The sequence below is a fragment of the Nyctereutes procyonoides genome, unplaced genomic scaffold (genome assembly GCF_905146905.1).
Source record: "Nyctereutes procyonoides isolate TBG_1078 unplaced genomic scaffold, NYPRO_anot_genome, whole genome shotgun sequence".
NCBI classification, from domain to species: domain Eukaryota; kingdom Metazoa; phylum Chordata; class Mammalia; order Carnivora; family Canidae; genus Nyctereutes; species Nyctereutes procyonoides.
This window is the reverse complement of record NW_026575151.1, coordinates 11,046,317-11,069,707: the sequence shown is the minus strand read 5'-3', so window position 1 is coordinate 11,069,707 and position 23,391 is coordinate 11,046,317. Positions and strand designations below refer to the sequence as shown.

The window sequence follows — 23,391 nt, the reverse complement described above, 5'->3', positions numbered from 1 at the left end:
CTGTCTAGAAACCTTGACTATTCATTAGCTAAGTGTTGAAAAGTGCTAAAACGCAAATTTCAACAGAAAGGTGCTTCCTTCAGTTTAATTCATTATAATAAAGTGTTATAAAACACAAATGTCTAAATTTCAGATATGGTTTTTAAAAAACACAAAAATGCATGATTTATAGCACAGTATTTTTAAATGTTTACAATTTTTATCATTAAGGAATAGTGAACAAATAATTCCTTTTTTTTTTTTTTACAGAGTCTGTAAGTTAAATTTAGATTCCTAAGACACAACCTTCTGCAGTTTTCTCTTTCTACAATACCAATGATCTCTTCATAAGATGAACTGTTAACATGAATAATGGATAAGATTATTTTCACTTAATAGTAAATGAGTATAGGGGGAAGGTTATACTTAGCAAAATAGTTTCACTGTGCAAATGTCTTATATGCTTATTAAAATTGCCCTTTTTAAGAGGAGAGAAAACAATTCCTTTTGAATTTTGTTTTGAATACAGACTCTCTCCCAGAAGTAAGAACTACTAAGTTCACCTTTAAGTTTCAATTTCTTTTTTAAATTTTTTTAAGATTTTATTTTTAAGTAATTTCTACACCCAATGTGGGACTCGAACTTACTTGAACCCCAAAATCAAGAGTTGCATGCTCTACCAACTGAGCCAGTCAGGTGCCCCCAGACAACTAATTTCTATAGTTTTACCTGAAGACTAATGATATCTGCATCACAGTTAACAATTTCTTCCATAATTCCCTTTTTCCTGTATTCCCAGTTTAATGCCCAGGATGGGCAATAGCCGTATAGCTGCCGGGTGGCGTATTTATCACATAACACATTGTAACACATAACTGTGAATGATGCTAAGAATTGGGAGAAAAAAAAAAGACAAAAGGGAGAAAATTAGGCAACTTTTTAAAAAAAGAAATACCATCTGTATACCTGCACAAGCACACATGGCACACAAACCTATCCTAAATATTGTGGAATGCCGTTGGCAAAATTCTGTTAAACTATATCTACAAAGACTTCACTAGAATCCATCACATCAAAATTCTATTACTAGAATTAGACTTACAGAGTTCATACTTTAGATTTTTAGGAAATTTATTTAACAAAAATTCAAATTCTAAATCTGAATGCTAATTGTACATAATTTATTGACCAAACTCTAAATGGAACAAAAGTGAATTTTAGTTTTATTAAAAGGCTCTAACTTCATTAATTTTTAAAAATATACATTAATACTTTTGGGAGCCTCTTACTGCTCTGAGCCAGAAGCATATGGACTAATAACAAAGTTTAGTTATAAGTGAATCCTTTTTGCCAAATCATATATCCATTTCTGAAACTGAATTCTCATTTTAAAATGCCCTTAGATTATAAAAGGACTGTGACCAAACTAATAGGACAATAAGGTTTATATTCTTGTGCTATGAAGAACAAGAGCATCAGTTATCACCTAGGAACTCAAAAATGCAGTCTTTTTGGTACCACAAAGACCTACTAAGTCAGAACCCGAAAGTTGACAAAATCCCCAGGTGAAGCACATGTACATTAGCCTGAAAAGCCCTGATTTTTATCAGTAATTCTCTATCCAGGCTACCCATTAGAATCACTTTGTACAGCATTTTTTAAAAGTGCTCATACCCAAAGCCCTGCTCAAGACTAATTAAGTTAGTGTATTTAGGGTCTAGATAATTCATATTTTTAAAAAGCATCTCAGATGATTATAGTGGGCAGGCATTGTTGCAAATCACATACTTAAATAAAAGATGAGGAATCCAAATAATGAAAGTAATAGTACTTGATTGAAGTTGGTTGGTTAAGATTCAGCTAAATGGGGGCAAAATTAAGAAAAACTCAGTTCAGTGGTTCCCTGGGTATCTGACTGGAGGCCATTTTGTACACTGTCAGCTTTTTCACTATCTGGTACTGATTCTTACAAAATAATCATTATCGTTTTGTACCTATAAATCATAAGTTATTATAAACATCTCCCTACTCCCTACTTTTACCAGTAGTAAAACACTTTATTTAGCACTCAGATTCTACTTAAGAAAGTACAACAAATCCTGAGAAAAATTCATTCTCATTTTTCAATAAGGAAAACCCAAGGATACATTACTTTGAGAATTCAACTGATGGATGAAATCATGTTTCTGTCATTATTTTTCTTAATGAAAATGTAGGTATGCAGTATTAGGAAGGCTTTTTTTCAAGATTATGTTCATTAGTGCTCAAAAAGGGATTACTTTGAAGAACCAGAATATGGTGTTTTTATAATCAGAAAGGTAACAATTAATTATGCATTAAGGAAGGCTAAACAAAATAAATCCATCTATGTCAAGGCTTTGTAGAAAACCTTAAGTATTCCTTTTACTCAGACCATCAATGTGTATCCTGTTAATAGGAGTGTTACTCAACACGGACACAGTGCCTCCTAGAACAAGGCTGATACTAAGCACGTGGTAGTTTTAAGATCACTGCCCCTGGAAGAAACAGAACTGTACTGTATATGCTGGTATTTCTCAGTGTTATTAACATGCAAACAGAACCATGAAGATGATATACTTCCTACATTTCCTAATTTCAAAGCAAGTAATTTTTTCTGAATCCTTTAACTTTAAAAAAAAAGCCACACATACAGAAGGGCTTAAGAAGTACATAATAAGTTCTGCAATTCACCCTTTAAAAATTATTAAAGTGTCAGTATTCAGTGACTGGTTCAACCTTCGTATTAAAACAATATAATTTTCATTTGTGAATTTTAAAATGAAATTGGATATAATGAAAACATTATATCTCTTGTGATTAAAAAGAAGGCATTTGGAAACATACTAATTCATAACAACTTATTTTAAGTAGAATTCCTAATCATAAAATGTCTAATAAGCAGTAAGAAGCACTATAAATGATGTCTAATCATTATCAGTCTCCACTGAAAAGATAAAGCTTTATATTTTCTACATTATTGCAGTTCTAGAAATGCTAACATCTTTAAATTGATTAAATATTCATGCTCTACAATTTCTACACCACTGGCCTGGTATTATATTTTGTTCCAATACAGCAAATACAGACTCAATCTAAATTATTCTTTCATAAGTGTTATCACTCTACCCACTCAAGATAGATAAAGTACCGAAGTAGTTTAAAATTTTTGGAAGAAAATTCATTATTTTTCATATTTTCTTTTTAAGTCACCCAATACCTTGTGTGAAGATGCCACTTGGAAGGCTTTATTTATTTTCTTATTGGGAGGCTTCATTATAAGGAATAATTTTAAAACCAAGAGCTCCATCACTATGAAAGATAGAGAAGATTCCTACATGTGGCCCTAATATGGGTTTTCTATTTTCAAATCTATCCATCAGTAGTAAGCTCATCTACCTTGTGGACATAAAATGAAGGTTTATTATACTTATATTACAAAGCCCAAATGCATTTCAAGTATTTCTGAAAATATTCAAGGAAGACTAAGGAAAACTATTTACCTGATGGCAGAATTTGGTCTCGTTCTTTTAATGTAATCCATGGCCTCGGAGGAAGCTGCTCTGGATGAACTAGGGAGAAGAAAAATCTTTTTTAAAATAAGTTAATTTCATGTGCTTCTAAAATCAGTATCATTTACTTTATAATGTCAAATCAACTTCTGTTTTCTCTTCAGCTCTAATGGCCCACAAACTGACTTAAAAATCTAATACTGAAACATAAAGAAGATTTAGAAGCCAAAGGAAGTTCAAGCAGACCTATGCTGAAAACATAATGAATATATGAAAACATTAGGAAACTCATTACTGACATTTCTACTTACACAGCATTTATGAGAAGTACCTACTTAAAATCTTAAGTAAGATCGAGGTGCCTGGGTGGCTCAGTCAGTTAAGCATCTTGATTTCAGCTTAGGTCATGATCTCAGGGGCTTGGGATCAAGCCCCTAGTTGGGCTCTGCTTTCAGCAGGGAGTCTGCTTAGGATTCTCTCCCTTGGGAATGCCTGGGTGGCTCAGCGGTTAAGCATCTGCATTTAGTCCCAGGATCGAGTCCCACATTGGGCTCCTTGCATGGGGCCTACTTCTCCCTCTACCTATGTCTCTGTCTCTCTCTCTGTGTGTCTTTCATGAATAAGTAAAATCTTAAAAAAAAAAGAAAAAGAAAAAGGATTCTCTCCCTCACCTCTCTCACAGAAAAAAGGAAGGCACTGGTTAAACATTAATTACTCAGATATGGTTATCAATACTATAGAACTAAAACCTACCCAACTATCAGATGAGAGAAAATTCACTAAGTTAAGATTTAACTAGCCTTTTACTTTTTTCCCTTTAAGAACATTTACAATTACAGGACAATTAGATTCAAGTTTGCAGATTTTCCCAGGGTATGCAATAGCTGAGAAATGTATTCCTTTAGAATAAAACACTCTTATCTTCATCCAGCCACAGAAATTTTGACCAGAGTATCCAAGATCTTTAAAAGCTTCTCTTTACTAGCCATTTTGGTGTTCCAAAAGTCTATCTAAAGAATGCATGTTTTAGCATCCATACTTTTCACAATGTGGAATGAACATTTTCTTTTGCATATTCCATATCTTGTCAGGAAAGGAATGAAGGATATCATTAGATAATGAACAAACCATCCAGCTGGATCAACATACTGAATATCCTGGAAAACAATCATGCCTGCCAGGAATGCCAAGCCACAATCATAACAACTATCTAAAAAAATGGAAAGCCCAATATATAAATACAATGAAGTGTAAATAAGGAACTTTCTAGCTGCTGGGTTCCTTATCAGGAAATGGTTAAAAATTCAGAAATCAAAAAATCCTCAAAATAAAACCAGTAAGGTGATGCTGACATTTTGGTGCTTCCCAAAACTTTGCCAATATATTTTAATTAATTCATCACAATATATAAGTAAAATGTGTAGTATTCACTGACAATATCCAAAGAGCCAAAAACCTATGAAAAAACACTGTATCTAACCAGTAATCAAGAAAAATAAAGATGAGAGGGCATGTCTTTATCCAGATTTTCCCCCAAATTTTAATATAACCAGAATTGATAATGGTGATTAAAAAACGAATACTTGCATACACAGCTGGTGAGAATACAAACTAGTATAGCTACCTGTACCTGGGAGGACAAGTTGGATCATCTTTTAAAATTTAAACATATATGTCCCTATGACTCAGCAATTCTAATTTCCTGGGATCAGACCTATCTACTTGAAAAAAAGCATTCAAACAGATATTCACTACATTATTGTTTATAACAGCAAAAACAAGGGTAAATGGCTAATACCCATTTTACAGAAGTCTATGCAAAGTTTAAGAAAAAAAAGCAGAGATACAAGTGTGCTAAAATGGAAAGCTATATAAGAAATACTGAGTGAAAACAACTAGAAAATATATAATGATGGGGTGCCTGAGTGACTCAGTTGGTTAAGTGGCCAACTCTTGATTTTAGCTCAGGTCATGATCTCAGGGTCCTGTGAGGGATCAAGCACCCCACTGGCTCCATGCTCAGCAGGGAGTCTGCTTGAGGATTCTCTCATTCTCTCTCACTCTGCCCCTCCTCCTACTTATACACACACTCTAATAAATAAATCTTTAAAAAATATATATATAATGATAAAATAGAATATGTTTTATTAGAAAACATTTTAAAAACACACAGGAAAAGTAGTATTATCAAATTCTACTGGCATAATTTTTATATGTAAATGTCTATAAAAATACCTACAAGAACACACACTCAACTTACAAGTGTGTTTACTTATGATGGAGGGGACATGCAATTAAAGGTAGTGGTCAAAGAAAATTTTGGTCTTAATGGGAATTTAACATTTTTTACAAGGAGAATAATATATACATGTGTGCCATGTACTTTAATGTTCTTAAGATGAAACTACAATGTCAGTGATATGACAAACCATCAAATAAAATAAAGACTGTTTAAACTGACACAGTACTAGAATTTGGATTAATATGAAAGATAAGTCTGTTCTCATGAATAGAAAAGAAGAGACAGTAGTTAACATAGTAATAACTCTCTCAGGATCATACCTAAAATGTGATAAAACAGTATTCCTCCCATTTTATCTCCCATACATGCCACACCTGGTGCTAGACAGCCCTGCAACCAGCCCTGGAGCCATGAGAAATAGATTAGGGGCAGGGAGTAGGGCAGCAAGAAAATCATGATTTCTCTGGCCAGTGAAGCCAAAAAGAAGTGCAGCAAGTATTAGGTGGGAAACTTACACTCAGTGGCAGTTGTAATTCAATGTGCTAGTGGCAATCTAGCAGAGTCCAAGAGAGTCAACCCTCCCCATCACTCCAGTGACGAGAAGCACTGGGCCTCATTTGCCCATGGTAAGTAAGGGTGTCAGCTGAGCCAGGAACAGCTGACAGAACCCATATACTAAATCTAAACTGGGCAACTGTCTGATAAATTTGAGATTTGATTTTAAAAGGATCAAGAGTCTCCAAACTTAACATTTGAAATAACCAGGATTCAACTGAAAATCACTGGTCATACCAAAGGCCAAGAATATCACAAATTAAGTGAAAAGAGACTACCAACAGAGACCAACACAGAGATGATTCAGATGCTAAAATTATCTGACAGACATTTTAGAGCAGCCACCATAAACCTGCTTCAAGAAGTAATTACAAATTCCCTTGAAACAAATAAAAAAATAAAACTCCCAAAGAAGCAGAAGTTCTACTTGCTGAAAAAGAAATTACTGAATGAAATTACTGAACTGAAAATCACAATAATCAAAATAATGAAACTCACTGGAAGGGCACAAAAATAAAGACAACCAAAAAATGAGTGAATCTGAGTATTCCATCTTAACAACTAAAAGGAAAATAAACTGTGGCAAAAAAAAATGAACAGAGCTTGAGAGACTAACAAAAGCTCTATGACTCATATAATCAGAATCCAGAATGACAAGAGAAAGAACATGCATGGGCTTTAAAAGTATTCTAAGAGATAATGGCTAAAATGCCTCAAATTTGGTAAATGACATAACCTACAAATTCAAGGTGAGCAAACTTCAAGTAGAATAAACCCAAAGAAATCCACACTAAGACACATCATAAACTGCTGAAAACTAAAGACCAAAAAAATCTCAAAAACATCAAAAAGAAAAGATATATTACCTATCAGGGAACAATGGGTTTCTTTTCTGAAACCATGGCAGCCAGAGGAAGTGGCACATTTTCAAGTGCTGAAAGAAAAGAACTGTCAAACCACAAATTCTGTATCATGCAAAATTTCCCTTCAGAAATCAAGGGGAAATAAAGATGTTATAAAAGGAAAACCATGAAACTTCGTGGCTAGCAGAACTGCCCTTAAAAAATAGCTAAAAGAAGCTCTCTAAACAGAAAGGAAATGATAAAAGAACGGGAACACCAAAAAAGAAAGAACAAGCAATGAGTAAAATTAGGGGTATACACAATGGACTATCCTCTCCACATGAGCTTCTTAAATCATACCTGATGGCTAAAGCACAAATTATAACATCTGTGTGGTATTCTGTAAGTCAAGGAAAGATTACAGACAATTATATTTTAATAAAATTGGGGAGTGTGAAGGCATATAAAAGGGAAGGCATCAACAAGGCACTTAAAAGTGGTAACACCACTATCAGTAGACTATGCTAAATATGTATATTGTCATATCTAGAGCAACCACTAAGAAAACTACAGAAGACAATATACTCAAAGATAGCATAAATTTAAAAAGGTACAATTCTAAAATATATTTAAGTAACCCACAGGAAACCAAGAAATGATAAAGTAAAGGGAAACACAAGAAACAGAAAACTGAAAAAATGGCAGACTTAAGTTCTATGCATCAATAATTACTTCAAATGAAATGATCTAAATATACAAATTAAAAGAGCAGAATCTTGGCAAAGCAGATAAGAAAAAAGTGATACCTGACTCAATTGTATATTGTCTACAAGAAACTCATATCAAATATAATAACAAAGTTGAAGGAGGAAGGAAAAAGATAATACCATGCCAGTATTAAACAACAACGAAAAAAGCAGAGTGGTTAGATTAACAACAGATAAAGCAGACTTAAGGGCAAGGAAAATACTAGAAACAAAGAAGGGCATTACATAACTATAAAAGGTTCAATCCACCATATCAAATGTAGTATAAATTCTAAATATGTACATACCAAACAATATACCTTCAAAATATATGAAGCAAAAACTGATAGGGCTGAAAGGAAAAATATGCAAATCTACAATTACAGTTGGGGATTTCAACATTATAATGTCAGTATTTATAACAATATGAGATAAAAAAAAACTAGAAAAAATATAGAAGAATGGAACATCACCACTAACTAACATGATCTAATTTACATTTACAAAACCATTCACCAAGACAATAAAACAAATCCCAGCAAACTTAAAAGAACTGAAATAATGTAGAATGTTTTCCAACTGATCCCAAACTGGAATAAAACAAGAATAACAGAAAGAACAAGAAATTAACACATTTCTAAATAATCCATGAGTAAAAGAGGACATTTCAAAGGAAATTTTTAAAAATACATTAAACAGAATGAATACACAACATATCAAAATTTGTGGTTAGCTAATGTAGTTCTGAGAGGGAAATGTGTAATGCTACATGCTTGTATTTATAAAGAGGAAGAATTTCAAGTCAAAACTCTTAAGTTTTTATTTCAAACAAGAAAAAGAGCAAAATAAACCCAAAATAAGTAGACAGAAGGAATTACTAAGATATAAGGAAACAGAAAGGTTAAACATAAAAGAACAGAAAAAGATATATAGTGCAAATTCTAACCAAAAAGAATTTGCATAGCTAGGTATTTTCATATAACCATACTAATATTAAAGTAATAAGAAGAGCATCAGGAGCTAATAAACACTTCAAATAACCAGAAAGATGAAATACATGAAAATATACCCTCAATATATGTAATTAAAAAGAAACACGAGGAACAAAGGAGGTGATTACATAATGATAAAAGAATTAATCTTTTTGATTCCTGCAAGAGCCGTAAGAAATAAACAAATCTGGGGTATGCAGGTGGCTCAGATTGTTATAGGTCTACCTTCAGCTTAGATCATGATCTCAGGGTCCTGGAAGGGAGACCTGAGTCAGGCTCTCTGCTCTGTGGGGGAGTCTGCTTCTCTCTCTCCCTCTGCCCCTCCAATTGCTTGTGCTTTCTCTTGCTTCTCTATCTCTCTCTCTCTCTCTCGCTCTCTCTCAAATAAATAAGATCTTTAAAAAGATATAAACAAACCTACAATTAAAGTGGGAAATTTTAGCACAGCTCTATCAATAAATAAAAACAAAGTAATTACCAAGTGTATATGTCATATTCAAACAGTTAACAAATGCTGTATTTATAGAAAACAGCACCAAATAACTACAGAATACACATTCTATTTAAGTACATACTTAACAATTAGAAAAATTAAGCATGTGCTGGCTAATAAATAGCACATTTTAAAAATTTTAACCAATTAAAAGTACTCTGACCACAATGCAACTAAACCAGGATTCAATGACAAAGAAAAACAACTCCTCTAGAAATAAAGACACTTCTAAGTGATTCATCTAAAAAGAAGTGATGAGAGCTTTTAGAAAACATGAACTGAATGATAATGAAAATAATAAAATTAAAACTTGAAGGATGCAGCTAAAAGCCATGTTTAAAGGGAGACATTAAAAAATACTTTGAGGAAAAAAAGGAAAGTCGAAGATTTTTTATTTATTCATTTAAGAGAGAGAGAGAGAGAGAGAGACAAGCAAGAGCAGAGGGAGAGGGAAAAGCAGAGTCCTGCTGAGCAGGGACCCCAATGCAGAACTCGATCCCAGGACCCCGGGATCATGACCTGAGCCCGAAGGCAGATGCTTAACCCCCTGAGCCACCCAGGTACCCAAAAAAAGGAAAGTCTAAAAGTTAATGATTTAGATGTTAAGCAGTTAAAAAAAGAACAAATGAAACCCAAAGAAAGGCAAAGGAATAAAAATTTAAAATCACTGATACTAAATAAATAAGAGTATCAATAAAGCTAAAAATTGGTCTTTTTCTACGCATGAAGTAAATAAAAGCAACATAAATAATGGCTGGAATGTAAAAGAGACATCATCACTATATATCAAATAAACATTAAAAGATATTCTGAATAACTTTATGTCAATAAATTTGAAGATTTAGAGAAAATGGGCAAATTACCAAAAAACACAACTTTCAGAAACTGATAAGAGAAATAAAGAATCAGAACAGTACTACAGTTATTAAAGAAATTAAATCAGTAATTGAGAACTTCCTTCAAAGAAACCTCAGACTCAGATATATTCTACCAGACATTTAAGAAAAAAACCATTCTTAAATACACTTTTCTAAATAATAGAAAATAAATTTTATGATGCCAGTAAAATATACTAAAACCTGACAAGAATATTGAAGAAAAGAAAATTACTGGCCAATCTCACTCAAACTCACATGCAAAAAATCCTAGGTAAATTGTTAGTAAACTGAATAAGGGATACACACACACACACACACACACACACACACACACACAAACTTTCTTAACCTATATAAAAATTATGGTGAATGTCACATTTAATTGTAATTATTAAAAGCTAGTAATTTTTGAAATTAGATAAATTATCATTACTTTTAGTTAGCATCTACTGTGATCTTTAGCAAGCACAATAAAGCAAGAAAAAAGAAATAAAAGATATAAGAAGTAGAGGGTAATAAAAGTGTCATTATTCACAGATGACACAATCGTATAAATTGAAATAAAAATACATTAGGATTAAAAAGAGTTTAGCAAAGTGGCTGAATATGTATTTACCAAAGGCATTTTAAGTGTTCAGCAAGGTGCCTGGAAACCAAGAATATACAAAACCCAACTATATTCCATAAATAAGCAATAATAATCTTATTAAGATAAAATTCATTTTTGAAAAGAACATTTATGAGGGCATCAAAAAAAAAATCAAAACCTAGAATAAACGTAATAAAAAACATGAAGACCACTACACAGAAACATAAACTCAATAGAGAGAAATTAGAAAAATCACAATAAATCAAAGAATATTCAACATTGTTAGATCAGAAGATCCAGTTGTAAACATATTCTTTCTTTTTTTTAATTTTTATTTATTTTCTTTTTTTTTAAAGGTTTTATCTATTTATTAGAGACACAGAGAGAGAGAGAGAGAGAGAGAGAGAGAGAGAGAGGCAGAGGGAGAAGCAGGCTCCATGCCTGATGTGGGACTTGATCCCAGGTCTCCAGGATCACGCCCTGGGCTGAAGGCGGTGCTAAACCGCTAAGCCACCAGGGCTGCCCTGTTGATTATTCTTTCCAAAGCAATCTATAGATTTAAATATATTCTCAACCTAAATCTCTACCTTTTGGGAAGGAGAGAAATTTGAAAAGCCAATTCCAACAGTTTTAATGAAAATACAAGGTAAAGGAAGAACACCAAAACTAGTTTGGACTTTAGAATCAAATCAAGAAGACTTACTCTATTGGATCTTAAGAATTTTATAAAAATATCATAATTGCATTGTTACATTGCCATAAAGACTACTGGCAATGATCAGAAAACACAAAAATCAGAAATAAACTCATCATACAACAATAATTTATGACAAAGATGGCACTAAAAAACTTTTTTTTTAAAGATTTTATTTATTTATTCATGAGACACACACACACACACACACACACACACAGAGAGAGAGAGAGAGAGAGAGAGAGAGAGGCAGAGACACAGGCAGAGGGAGAAGCAGGCTCCATGTAGGAAGCCTGATGTGGGACTCGATCCCAGGTCTCCAGGATCACACACTGGGCTGAAGGCAGGCGCTAAACCACTGAGCCACCCGGGCTGCCCAGCACTAAAAAACATTAATGAAAGAACAGTCTTTTCAAAAAATGGCTCAAGATCAACTTAATCTACATATGGAAAAGTTATGAAAATTGACTCCTGTGTTACTCAAATTTCAATTCTAGTAAGATATTAGCTTTAAATGTTACAAGCAAAAAAATGGTATTTTTTTAAAGATTTTATTTATTTATTCATAAGACATGGGGGCAGGGGGGAGAGGCAGAGACCTAGGCAGAGGGAGAAGCAGGCTCTATGCAAGGAGCCCGATGTGGGACTTGACCCCAGATCACCAGATCATGCCCTGAGCCAAAGGCAGATGCTTAATTGCTGAGCCACCCAGGTGTCCCCAAATATGGTATTTTTAGATACAGTAAAATACATTCTTGAACTTGAGGTAGAAAAAAATTCTTAAATAGGACACAAAAGTAATACCATAATAGAAAAGATCAATGAATTCAATTATGTTAAAATGTTTTCTGTTCACCAAAAGACAAATTAAAAAAATAAAAATAAAAGACAAATTAAGAAAAGGAAGGCAAACAATAGCATGGGAGAAGATACCTGCAATATATAAATCACCAAATGACTTGTATCTAAAGCACTGAAGAATTCCTTAAATATTATACACACATACACCCCCCACACATGCCATATGAATGACTACATCTATTTAGACAAAGGAGATATGGATTTTTAAAGCAGGAAAGAAATAGTGTACACATACTATATATATATAGCTAAATTAAACTTTTAGCCATAAATTATTAGTTTGTTATAGAAAGGATCTCTCAAGTTTATTAACTCTCCCATTAATCAACTTTTAGTCTTTACAGCCAAAAAATTTTAGATGGTATTAATTTGGTTTTACATTATTGTAAATATTACTATTTTTTAAAATTTTTGTATGTAGAGGTCTTCTGTGATGGAGAGAATTAAAGAATATAGACAACATATTGTGATGATGACCTCATGCTGGAATCTAGAGTTCTCTAGCTCTTTTTCAGGATTCTGTATTTTAGAAAGACATTATATTATTCCAAGAAAAATCTCTGAATTTAAACATCTACATACTTTTACTCATATTTTGAGTACTTAAGCAAAAAAGAAAAAGTTTTAGATCAAATACTTAAAAGACTCCTTAGAATACAACTATTTTAGTCAGGTGCATCTGGTGTTCTTAATCAAAATCCTGCTTCCAAATTTCCACATAGTATAGTGAATTCACAAAAAATGTGTACAGTCTATGGGATCCACAAAATCTGCATCAAATTCAATTAATAACTATGTATCTGGGATTAAGAGCAAGAGAATCTTGGGTTCACAGCTCTGGCATTAATCACCTGTGTTAACTTGGAAAAACTAATTTATTCTCTGAATCTCAGAACCTGCATCTGTATATTACCAGTAAAAATTCAGACCTCTTAGGTTCTTAGAAAGACTAAATGAGATAATGTTACTAAAGCTCCAGCTTTAGTAAATCCATTAAACCATGGGATTTAATAATAGGAGAAACTCTAAAATTATGATAAGCTTTAAAAAATGGTCAGATGCTCTTAAACGACATGTGACATATTAGCGAGTAGTAATACATGTAGAGTTCTCTGATTGGTCATTAAGAGTTACCTGCAAGATTGTCAAGCATGAAGTTCAGTAGCTTTCTGGTTCCATCTGGGTCCTGGTATAAATTGAGAATATCCTGTGATAAAGGATTGCCTAAAGCAGAATACAAAAGTAACATATGTAAGACTTACAACTGTAAGACCAGACAAATGTACACAATAAAACAAAATACTAATTTTCTAAAGTAAATTTTATAGTATTTAATCTGTTATTACATAAATTTAAAGAAATATGAATCTAAAGACTCTTTGTTAAGATAGTCATAAAGAAAAATTTCAAAAAAGTTTTTTCTTTCCAGATTTCACTATTTATACTATATACCTACAATTTATGTTTGCCAAAGTCACATATATAAACATATATATATATATATATCTTAGTCAATTCTGAAGTAATATCAAAACTCAGCACCCTGAATTTACCTTTATAAGTTCTATATTTATCTTTGAAGACAATATTCTAACTGAAAGACAAACGGTCCATACAAGAAAGAATGAATGCTATAAAAAAAAAGGAGGGTCTTCCTAGTTAGAATATTTATATTACATATGGAGAAAGGAAGACATTTCAACTAAAAAGGAAACCTTGTACAAATATATGACTTAGTCAAATATGAGAGGAAAATAAGAATTTTTCATAATGGTGATCAGGAATATCTGAGTAGTAACAGTATAAATGTATCAAACATAAAAAAAACAAACAAGCTATTATTAATAGTCTATATATTCCCTTAAGAAATATAAGAGGGGCACCTGGTGGCTCCAGCAGTTAAGCATCTACCTTTGGCCCAGGTCATGATCCCAGGTTCCTGGGATTGAGCCCTGTGTGGGGTTCCCTGTTCAATGGAAAGCCTGCTTCTCCCTCTCCCTCTGCCCCTCCACGCTACTCCATGTTCTCTCTCTCAAATAAATAAAATCTTACTAAAATATTTGGGTATTTTATTACATATAACTCAAAGTACTAAGGGAAAAAACTATGATCAATGAGTTAAGCAGTACATCAGACAAAGCTAGAAATAAAATTAGTGAACAGAAAAAAATACATTCAAAGAAACTACCGAGAATGTATCACTAAGAGAAAGATATAAAGTAGAAGACAGCAAAAGATATGTGAGTTACATAAGATATCTTAACATATATCAAGTTGGAACTCTAGTCTAGAGTCTAGAGAATAGAAGTTGGGTCTCTGGCTCAATATGGACTCAGAAGTTGTCACTCCTGCCCCGACAACTGAAGTTATAAGGCAAACTGCTGCCCTGAACACAACAGGCAGATATGTAAAATCACAGTCTAGCGGCAGCAAAATACTGGACACAGAAGCCCAGAAATGGAACTAGTATCAGTTGGCACACTTTAAGTTGTAACAGATAAATTGCTGGAGGCTTACAGAAAATTAGCTTGAGAGCTAAAAAAAAAAAAAAAAAAAAAAACAAACAAAGCAAAGGGACCCAGTCCAGTCTTAGGAACCTCCAACACTTCCCTGAGTTTTATCTCTAAGACCCCCCCCCTGGGCTTTTTAATATACAGTCTGCAGAAAAATTCCCCTTGTTGCTTTTAGTGGGGGTAGGAGACAGGGTGGGCAATGCTCTTCTTAAGTCCTACATGCAAAGAAAACTGTTTTACCAGAGTATAATCAGGACAGGTTTTACCATTTAAGCTCAAGTTACTCCATACTCCAGGTCCATCTAGCCTGATTTAGGGCAGAAAGAGTACGAAGCAGGATATCTAACTCAAATGCCCATTAAAAGACTGAGACCTAATCATAAAACTATAGGACTCTTCCTCTCTTCCTACATCTTACACATCAGTATTACTCCTGTATAATTACAGATGATTATTGTAAATATAAGCCTCAGAGTCTCTAGGAAAACCCATAGGCAACAGAGGAAATAGAAACAAGAAAACCGGAGGAAATTTTAGATTCTGACACACAACAGCAAACAGTTAACACAGACTAAGTCTTAGCCAGAAAGAATTCAGAGAGAAGTGAAAGACACATTTTTTTAAAAGAAAAAGGCTGCAAACTTTCAAAAGATAGTCCTTTAAAAATGAATAAACTGAGTCAAGAAGCACAATGTATACAAAGAAGTATATCAATGGATTTCATTTTACTTTGTACTGCAAACTAGAGAATGCCAATTACAAGTAGAATACTTTAAAATCTATTAGGGAAAATAATGAATTACTTAGAAACTAAACAAAAAACATGGTAATAGCAATAAAAATAGCAAAATTGTAGACAAAAGTCCTATCTTATCAGAAAATATATTAAATATAAGTGGATTAAACTCAGATATTAGCAGTGAAGAAATCAGATTTCTAAAATGCAGACATTAACAGAATGAATAAAACATAATTCATTATATGCTGTCCACAAAAGATTCACTATAGATTCAAAGACACAAATAGATTGAAAATAAAGAACAGAAAGAGGTATGCCATGCAAATAAAAAAGAATGGAGTGACTATACTAAGAGTGGCTATACTAAGAAAGGGAAAATCTCAATGTTCTTTATCAATGAAAGAAATTCAATTAGTAGTTAAAAACCTTTCAACAAAGATTAATTCCAGGCCTAAATGGTTTTACTGGAAAATTCTACCAATCATTTAAGAAAGTAATAATACAAATGTTCTGCAAACTCTTCCAGAAAAAAGAAGTGTTACACTTTCCAATTCATTTTATGAGGTCACCAGTATTCTGAAATCAAAACAAAGACATTGTAAGAAAATCATTACAGAATGTCTTACGACCATTAATGTACAAACCCTCAACAAAATACTATATACACTAGTATATATATTCAGTATATATTTAGATGTTTCTCAACATATTAGAGAATATATAATGACCAAATTTTTTGAAATGGGAATAGAGGCTGACTCAACATCTGAAAAATCATATAAATGGAGTAAAGAAAAGTTACACAATCATCTCTATAGTCACACACAAAGTATTTGACCATATTGGACTTAAATCAATAACAAAACCTTCAAGCATATGTGAAATAGAAGGAAATTTATTTAATCTGAATAGCATTACCAACAAACTTGTCACTGATATAATTAATGGTGAGAGACTGTTTTTCTCTAAAATTGAGAACAAGGATGTGCACTGTCATCACAAGTATTTAATACTGTCCTAGCCAATGTGATAAGGCAATACATTAAAAGCATATGCATTATAAATGAAGAAATGAAAGTCTCTTTGCACAGATTAAAAGTTTACCAATGATGCAAGAGACCAGCATTTGTAATATTTATAAATATAAATATTTTATATTTAAAAATTAACTGCATTTTAATTCTACAGTATCAATAAATAACTGAAAATTTAAAAGGCAGTATCATTTACAACAGCAATCAAAAATATCAAGAATACAGCAAAGCATTTGTAAGATCTGCATGCTAAAAACTATAAAGTATTAAAGAAATAAAGAATGCCTTCATAAATGAAGAGACATATTGTATACATAGATTGGAAAACACAATCTTAAGTCTCGAGATTAAGATATTGAATCTCCTCCTCAAACTCATCCATATGTTCATCAATATTCCAAAAAAAATTTCAGCACAATATTTTGCAGAAATAATAAGCTGATTCTAAAATTTATATGGAAATGTATACCACCTAAAAGTATAAAAGCAAATGTGAAAAAAATCAAAATTTGGAGATCTCATGCTGCATAACCTCAAGGCTTATCATAAAGCTACAGTAAATCAAGTATTTTGGTATTGGTATAGATCAGTGGGATACAATAAAGTATCTAGCAGTAGATCCACATATATTTGGGTTCACTGAATTTTGACAGAGTTGCAAAAAAAGTCCACATAGAAAGTATAACCTTTTCAACAAATAGAGCTTAATTACTGGATGTGCATAGGCAAAAGAACAAACCTTGCCCCATATACAGAAATTAACTCAAAACAAATCATATATCTAAATGTAAAACCTAACTATAACATTTCTACAATAAAATTTTCATGTACTTGGATGAGGCAAACATTTCTTAGAAATGACACCAAAGACATAAAAATCCATAGAAGAAAATAAATGATAAATTGGACTTCATCAAAATGGAAAACTGGCCCTATACAGAAAACAGAAATGCAAGCCACAGACTAGTAGAAAATATTTGCAAAACACTTAAACAGGATTGGAATCCAGAATATATAACTCAAATCTCAGTAATTAGAAAAAAGCAACTCAATTATAAAACTAGGCAAACAATGTGAAGACGCTTCATCAAGGAAGACATACAAGAAATATGCAAACACATGAAAAGATACATTGTATCATTATTCATTACAGAAAGAAACTCATTATGAGCTATTCCTGCATCCTATTAGAATGGCAAAAATTGAAAAGACTGATTAATACCAAGTGCTGACAAGAATGCACAGTAACTAAAACTCGTATTTGTAGTAGGAATGTAAAATGATACAACCACTTACAGAAAACAGTTTGATGGTTTCTTAGAGAATTCAACATATACCTACCATACAACCTGGTAATCCCACTTCCAGGTATTTACCCAAGGAAAATAAAATTTTGTTTCATGCAGAAATTTGTATTCAAATGTTTACATTGTGCCTTATTTCTAATCACCCACAACTGAAAACAAAGTTCTTCAATTTGTGAACAGATAAAAATGTGCTGTATATCCACACAATAGAATACTACTCAGCAATAGAAATGAACTACTGAAATATCCAAAATGACTGAATCTCAAATGTATTATGCTAAATGAAAGAACCTACACTCAAAAAGCTACATTCTGCATATTTCCCTATAGGATGTAAAGTAGGTGAAAGTAGATGTTGATTTCAACACAAATGAATTCTGAGGGGGTAAGAGAACACTTCTATTTCTCAATTGTGGTGATGGTTATGAAAGCTAAATGTCTATCAACATTCACCAATTTTGAGTGTCTACACTCACCAAAGAGTTGAATTTCACTATATATAAATTATAACTTGATAAAAAAAAAGTTGCTAACAATTTGATTTTTTCAAAAATATATTAAAGGTATAATTTCAAGAGTAACCACCCACTAAGAGTCTAGAAATAGAACATACTAACTCCAAAGCCAAAGAAAGTATATAAAACAAAGGGGAAAAAATATTCTTAGGCAAAAAAAAAAAAGACACAGAAAGTTGTATCAAAAGGAAGGATAGCACAATACAAAAATATCCATAATTACAATATAGGTGAAGCAATTGATCTGAACCCACATTAAAAACAAAATAAAAAAAAATAAAAAATAAAAAAAAATAAAGTCAGAATGTATTAAAAACAAAGTTCAGGGGTAGCTGAGTGGCTCAGTCAGTAAAGTGTCTGACCCTTTAATTTCAGCTCACTTCATGATCTCAGGGTCCTCGGACTGAGTCCCACATTGGGCTCCCCCCAACCTCAGCAGGGAGTCTGCTTGTCTTCCTCTCCTTCTACCCCTCTCCCTATTTGCCCATGCATGCCTTCTCTTGGCTCAAAATAAATAAATCTTAAAAAAAAACAACAACAAAAAACAAAGTCCTAAGCATAAGTACACAGAAAGGTTGAAAGTAAACAGATGAGAAAAGATATATCAAACATTAACCAAAAGAAAACTTGCACAGCTGCAATATTAGACAACATAGACCATAAGATGAAAATACTCAACAAGGAAGGAAGAGGCTCACTACCTATTATCAGGTTCTATTCACCAAAAGGTATATAGCATGATATACAATATAGCAAATATACAGCAAAAGGTGTAGGTGGTATACCTAATAAAATAATCTCAAAGGATATAAAGCAAACGCTGAGTGCTACATGGGGAAATGAGCAAATCTACAATTTTAGTGGAAATTTTACATTAATTACCTTAATTACAGGCTAGAGTCAAAAATTTATAAAAATATTAAAAAATCTGAGCAATAAATCTGATCTAATGGACAAATAATATAGACCTATGCCCAACAATCAGAGAAACAATATTCTTTCAGATGCCATAAAACATTTACAAAAATTTATCATAAATTAAGAACCAAAAAATGTCACAGGATAGATTCATACAGGTTACCCTACCTGCCAATAAATGTTAACTTTAATGCTAACAATTAAAAAATATTTAAAATCATGTATGCTTAGAAACATTAAATAATTAATGGGTCGAAGAAGATATGATAACCTATATTAAAAGTACTTAGACCAAAACAAAAATGAAAATACTTCACGTTGAAATTGTGGAATATAGCAACAACAAAAATAGCCAAATAGGCACATTTTATAGCCTTACTTAGATGCTTATACAAAATAAGAAAATCTAGGTATATACGAAACCACGTATCCAACTTAAAAGGAGAAAAAAGGAAAATATAGAATAAGCCCAAACAAAACAGAACAAAGAAAAACAAAAACGAACCCGTTTTTGAAAAATAAAAAGCAACACTGATTCACTGAAAATAACATAACTGACAAATCCATGGGGAGGCTAAATTAGGAAAAAAGAGAAGGCACAAATAAACAATCCTAGAAATGAAGAAGGGGATGATATAGCTATAAATAGAACAGAGTCTAAAAATATATCAAGAAAATATTATGAACACTTTCATGCAAATAAATTTGAAAAATTAAAAAGCCAAAACATTCCAATGGTACATATATGGTCCAACAAAACTGATTAACAACTAGAAATCCTCAATGGTCTTATAACTAAAAATATATTGGGGTGGCACTTAAATATCTTCCATAAAGAAACGACTGTCAATGATAGTTTTATAGAATTATAAAATAAATTCTAGTTTTATAGAATTATAAAATAAATTATATAAATATAATTTATATATAGTGAAATTCACATCTTTGGTGAGTGCACTCAAAATTGGTGAATGTTGATAGACATTTAGTTTTCATAACCATCACCACAACTGGTATATAAAATATACCAAAATTTCAAGAACACATTAGTTCAATCTTATACAAACCCTTTCTTTAAGAGAACCAAATAAGAATCTTACTTAGGTCTGTCTTGTTCATGAGCATGTGTAAAATTCCTAAAAAAAATTTTTGTTGTTGGGAAAAGCAGTCCACCAGGGACCCAGTGCTTCCGTCTTCATTCTTGGTGAGGGTGACAGATTCTGAGGTCTATCAGTCTGACACTGAGTAGTTTTGTAGCTAGTTATACAGGCAGCTAAATAGGTTAAGGCAACCATAGCAATATTTCCATGTAACTCTTTGCCTCCTGGGCAATCAATACTGCTGCTTACTAAAGAATTTGCTGCTTGCTTGAAAAGTGCTAGAACATTAGACATGAACTACTCAAATGCAATGTAAACTCACTGTGTTCATAGCATGTTTAGACCCATCTTGTTGCTTGAAGGGATAATGTTCTTTGTCTTGTCTCAGGAGTCTCATTGCCTCCTGCCACTATCCATGAAACAATCATTAACTTATCAGTAGGGTAAAATCTCAGCGCCTCCACAGTCCTTGAGAAATATTATCAAAATAAATCCAGCATACAAAAGCACAAGGTTGGCTTTATCTCAGTGATGCAAGTATAGTTTGAATTGGAAAAAATGGGGCACTTAGCTGACTTAGAACATTCGACTCTTGATCTTGGGCTCATGAGTTCAAGCCCCATGCTGGGTGTAGAGATTACCTAAATAAACTTTAAAAAATGAATAAATAAATAGGGAAAATATATAGATATAATTTACTAACTCAGCCTATGAAATGAGAAAGTTCTCCCACAACTGATGAAACATTTAATAAAATTCAACACTTAAATAACGATTAGCAAAGCAGAAATAGAAGAACTTCTAGAAACTAAAGTGTATTTTAAGAAAAACATAAAGCAAATATGGAAAAATATTAGAAGCATTTCTTTTAAAATTGAGAATAGAGGCATGCTCATCCAGTATTAATCTTCTACTCAACATTGTACTTAACATCCTGCTCAGTACATTAAGAAAACATATAAGTTGAAATAATTAAACCCCAAAGAATTTACAAATATAAGAATTTAGCCAAGAAAGCTTACTACAGATCAATTTTTCCCTCTTACTTGTATTTCTATACCCCAACAGCAAATAGGCAGGAAAAGCAACTTTAAAAATAATTGTAACAGGGGCAGCCTGGGTGGCTCAGCGGTCTAGCGCTGCCTTCAGCCCAGGGCCTGATCCTGGAGACCCAGGACTGAGTCCCACGTCAGGCTCCCAGCATGGAGCCTACTTCTCCCTCTACCTGTGTCTCTGCCTGCCTCTTTATCTCTCTCTCTCATTATAAAAAAAAAAAAAAAAAAAAAAAAATTGCAACAAGAAAAAGAAAAAAAGGTACCTAAGAAACAAAACCAATAAAAGATGTGCCTGGGAAAAAGATGTGCAGAAAGTTATAAAATTTTATTTGAAATCATTAATATATAAATAAATGGGGGAAACACCAAAATTCATAGAAAGATTCAATATATTAAGGCTAACTCTTCCTAAATTGATCTACATATTCAATGCAATTCCAAAGTCCCAAGAGTATTTTTTGTGAAACATAACAAGCTGTTTCTTATTTATGAGGAATCCAAGACAAACTGCAGACACTATGAAAGAAAAATGTAAGGGGAATTCCCAGACTAGATATCAAGTCTTAATATAAAGCCATAATAATGATAATGGTAATGCAGTAATTGGTGCAAGGTCAGACAAATTAACTTCTGGATATATAAAATGGAGATCCTAATACAGACCTTTACAAGCTGATAGGGAGGTGACTTTGCTGATTATCAGTGGGAAAAGGGAAAACTACTCAATAATGATAGTGAAACAGATGGTTATTCATGGAAGAAAAAAAAAAGATTATATCACCCCCTCATGCCATATTAAAAAAATTAGTTCCAAAATGGTACTGGAAGAATTGGATAGGTAAATGCAAAAGAATGAAACTGGACCACTTTCCCACACCATACACCAAAATAAACTCGAAAAGGTTTAATAACCTCAATGTAAGACCCGAAGCCGTAAAACTCCCAAAGGAAAACAGGCAGTCAAGTCTGGGACATTGGTCTTAATATCTTTGTGAATCTCTCTCCTTAGGCAAGGTAAACAAAAGGAAAAAGAAGTAACTGGGACAACATCAAACTTTTTTTTAGCACAGTGAAGGAAACGATCAACAAAACAAGAAAGCAATCTAATGAATGGTAGAAGGTATGTGCAAATACTGTTTGGTTAATATCCGAAATATACAAAGAATTCTTATACATCAACACCAAAGAAACTGATTAAAAACGGGTAGAGTTTTCCAAAGAAGACATACAGAGAGCCAACAGACACATAAAAAGGTGCTCAAAATCACTAATCATCAAAGAGATGCAAATCTCTCTCTCTCTCTCTCTCTCTCTCTCTCTCTCTCTCTCTCTCTCACACACACACAGAGGAATATGACTAAGCTATAAAAAAATGAGATCTTGCCTTTTGTGACAACATGGATGGGTGTAGGGAGTATCATGCTAAGTGAAGTAAGTTAGAGAAAGACAAATACCATATGATTTCACTTATATGCCTAAAAAATGAATAAAAAATAGAATCAGACCTATAAATACAGAGAACAAAGTTATGGCTGCCAGATAACTGCCAACAGACAAAAGGGGTGAAGGGGAGTGGGAGATACAGGCTCCCAGTTATGGAATGAATTAAGTTAGAATAAAAAGCACATCATAAAAAGTCAATGGTGTTATAATAGTGTTACATGGTGACATATAGTAGCTACACCTATGTTAAGCACAACATAACTTATAGAATTGTTGAATATCTAAGTTGTATACCTGAAGCCAATGTAACGTGTATCAAATATACCAAAAGAAATAATAAATTGACCTTTAAAAAGATATATGCAC

At 32.6% G+C, this 23,391-nt stretch overlaps 1 protein-coding gene across 3 annotated transcripts in view; it reads right to left on the bottom strand.

Annotated features, from left to right (window-relative positions):
- The window catches only part of CNOT6L (CCR4-NOT transcription complex subunit 6 like), a 113,692-nt gene that overhangs the window by 34,559 nt on the left and 55,742 nt on the right, over window positions 1-23,391 (bottom strand). For all 3 annotated transcript variants that reach the window (XM_055313093.1, XM_055313092.1, XM_055313091.1), the window contains exons 5-7: window positions 13,536-13,625; window positions 3,501-3,569; window positions 709-866 (exon numbers count right to left, since the gene is read on the bottom strand). In XM_055313093.1, the coding sequence (XP_055169068.1) occupies window positions 709-866; window positions 3,501-3,569; window positions 13,536-13,625 (317 nt within the window). The remainder of the gene's footprint in view (window positions 1-708; window positions 867-3,500; window positions 3,570-13,535; window positions 13,626-23,391) is intronic.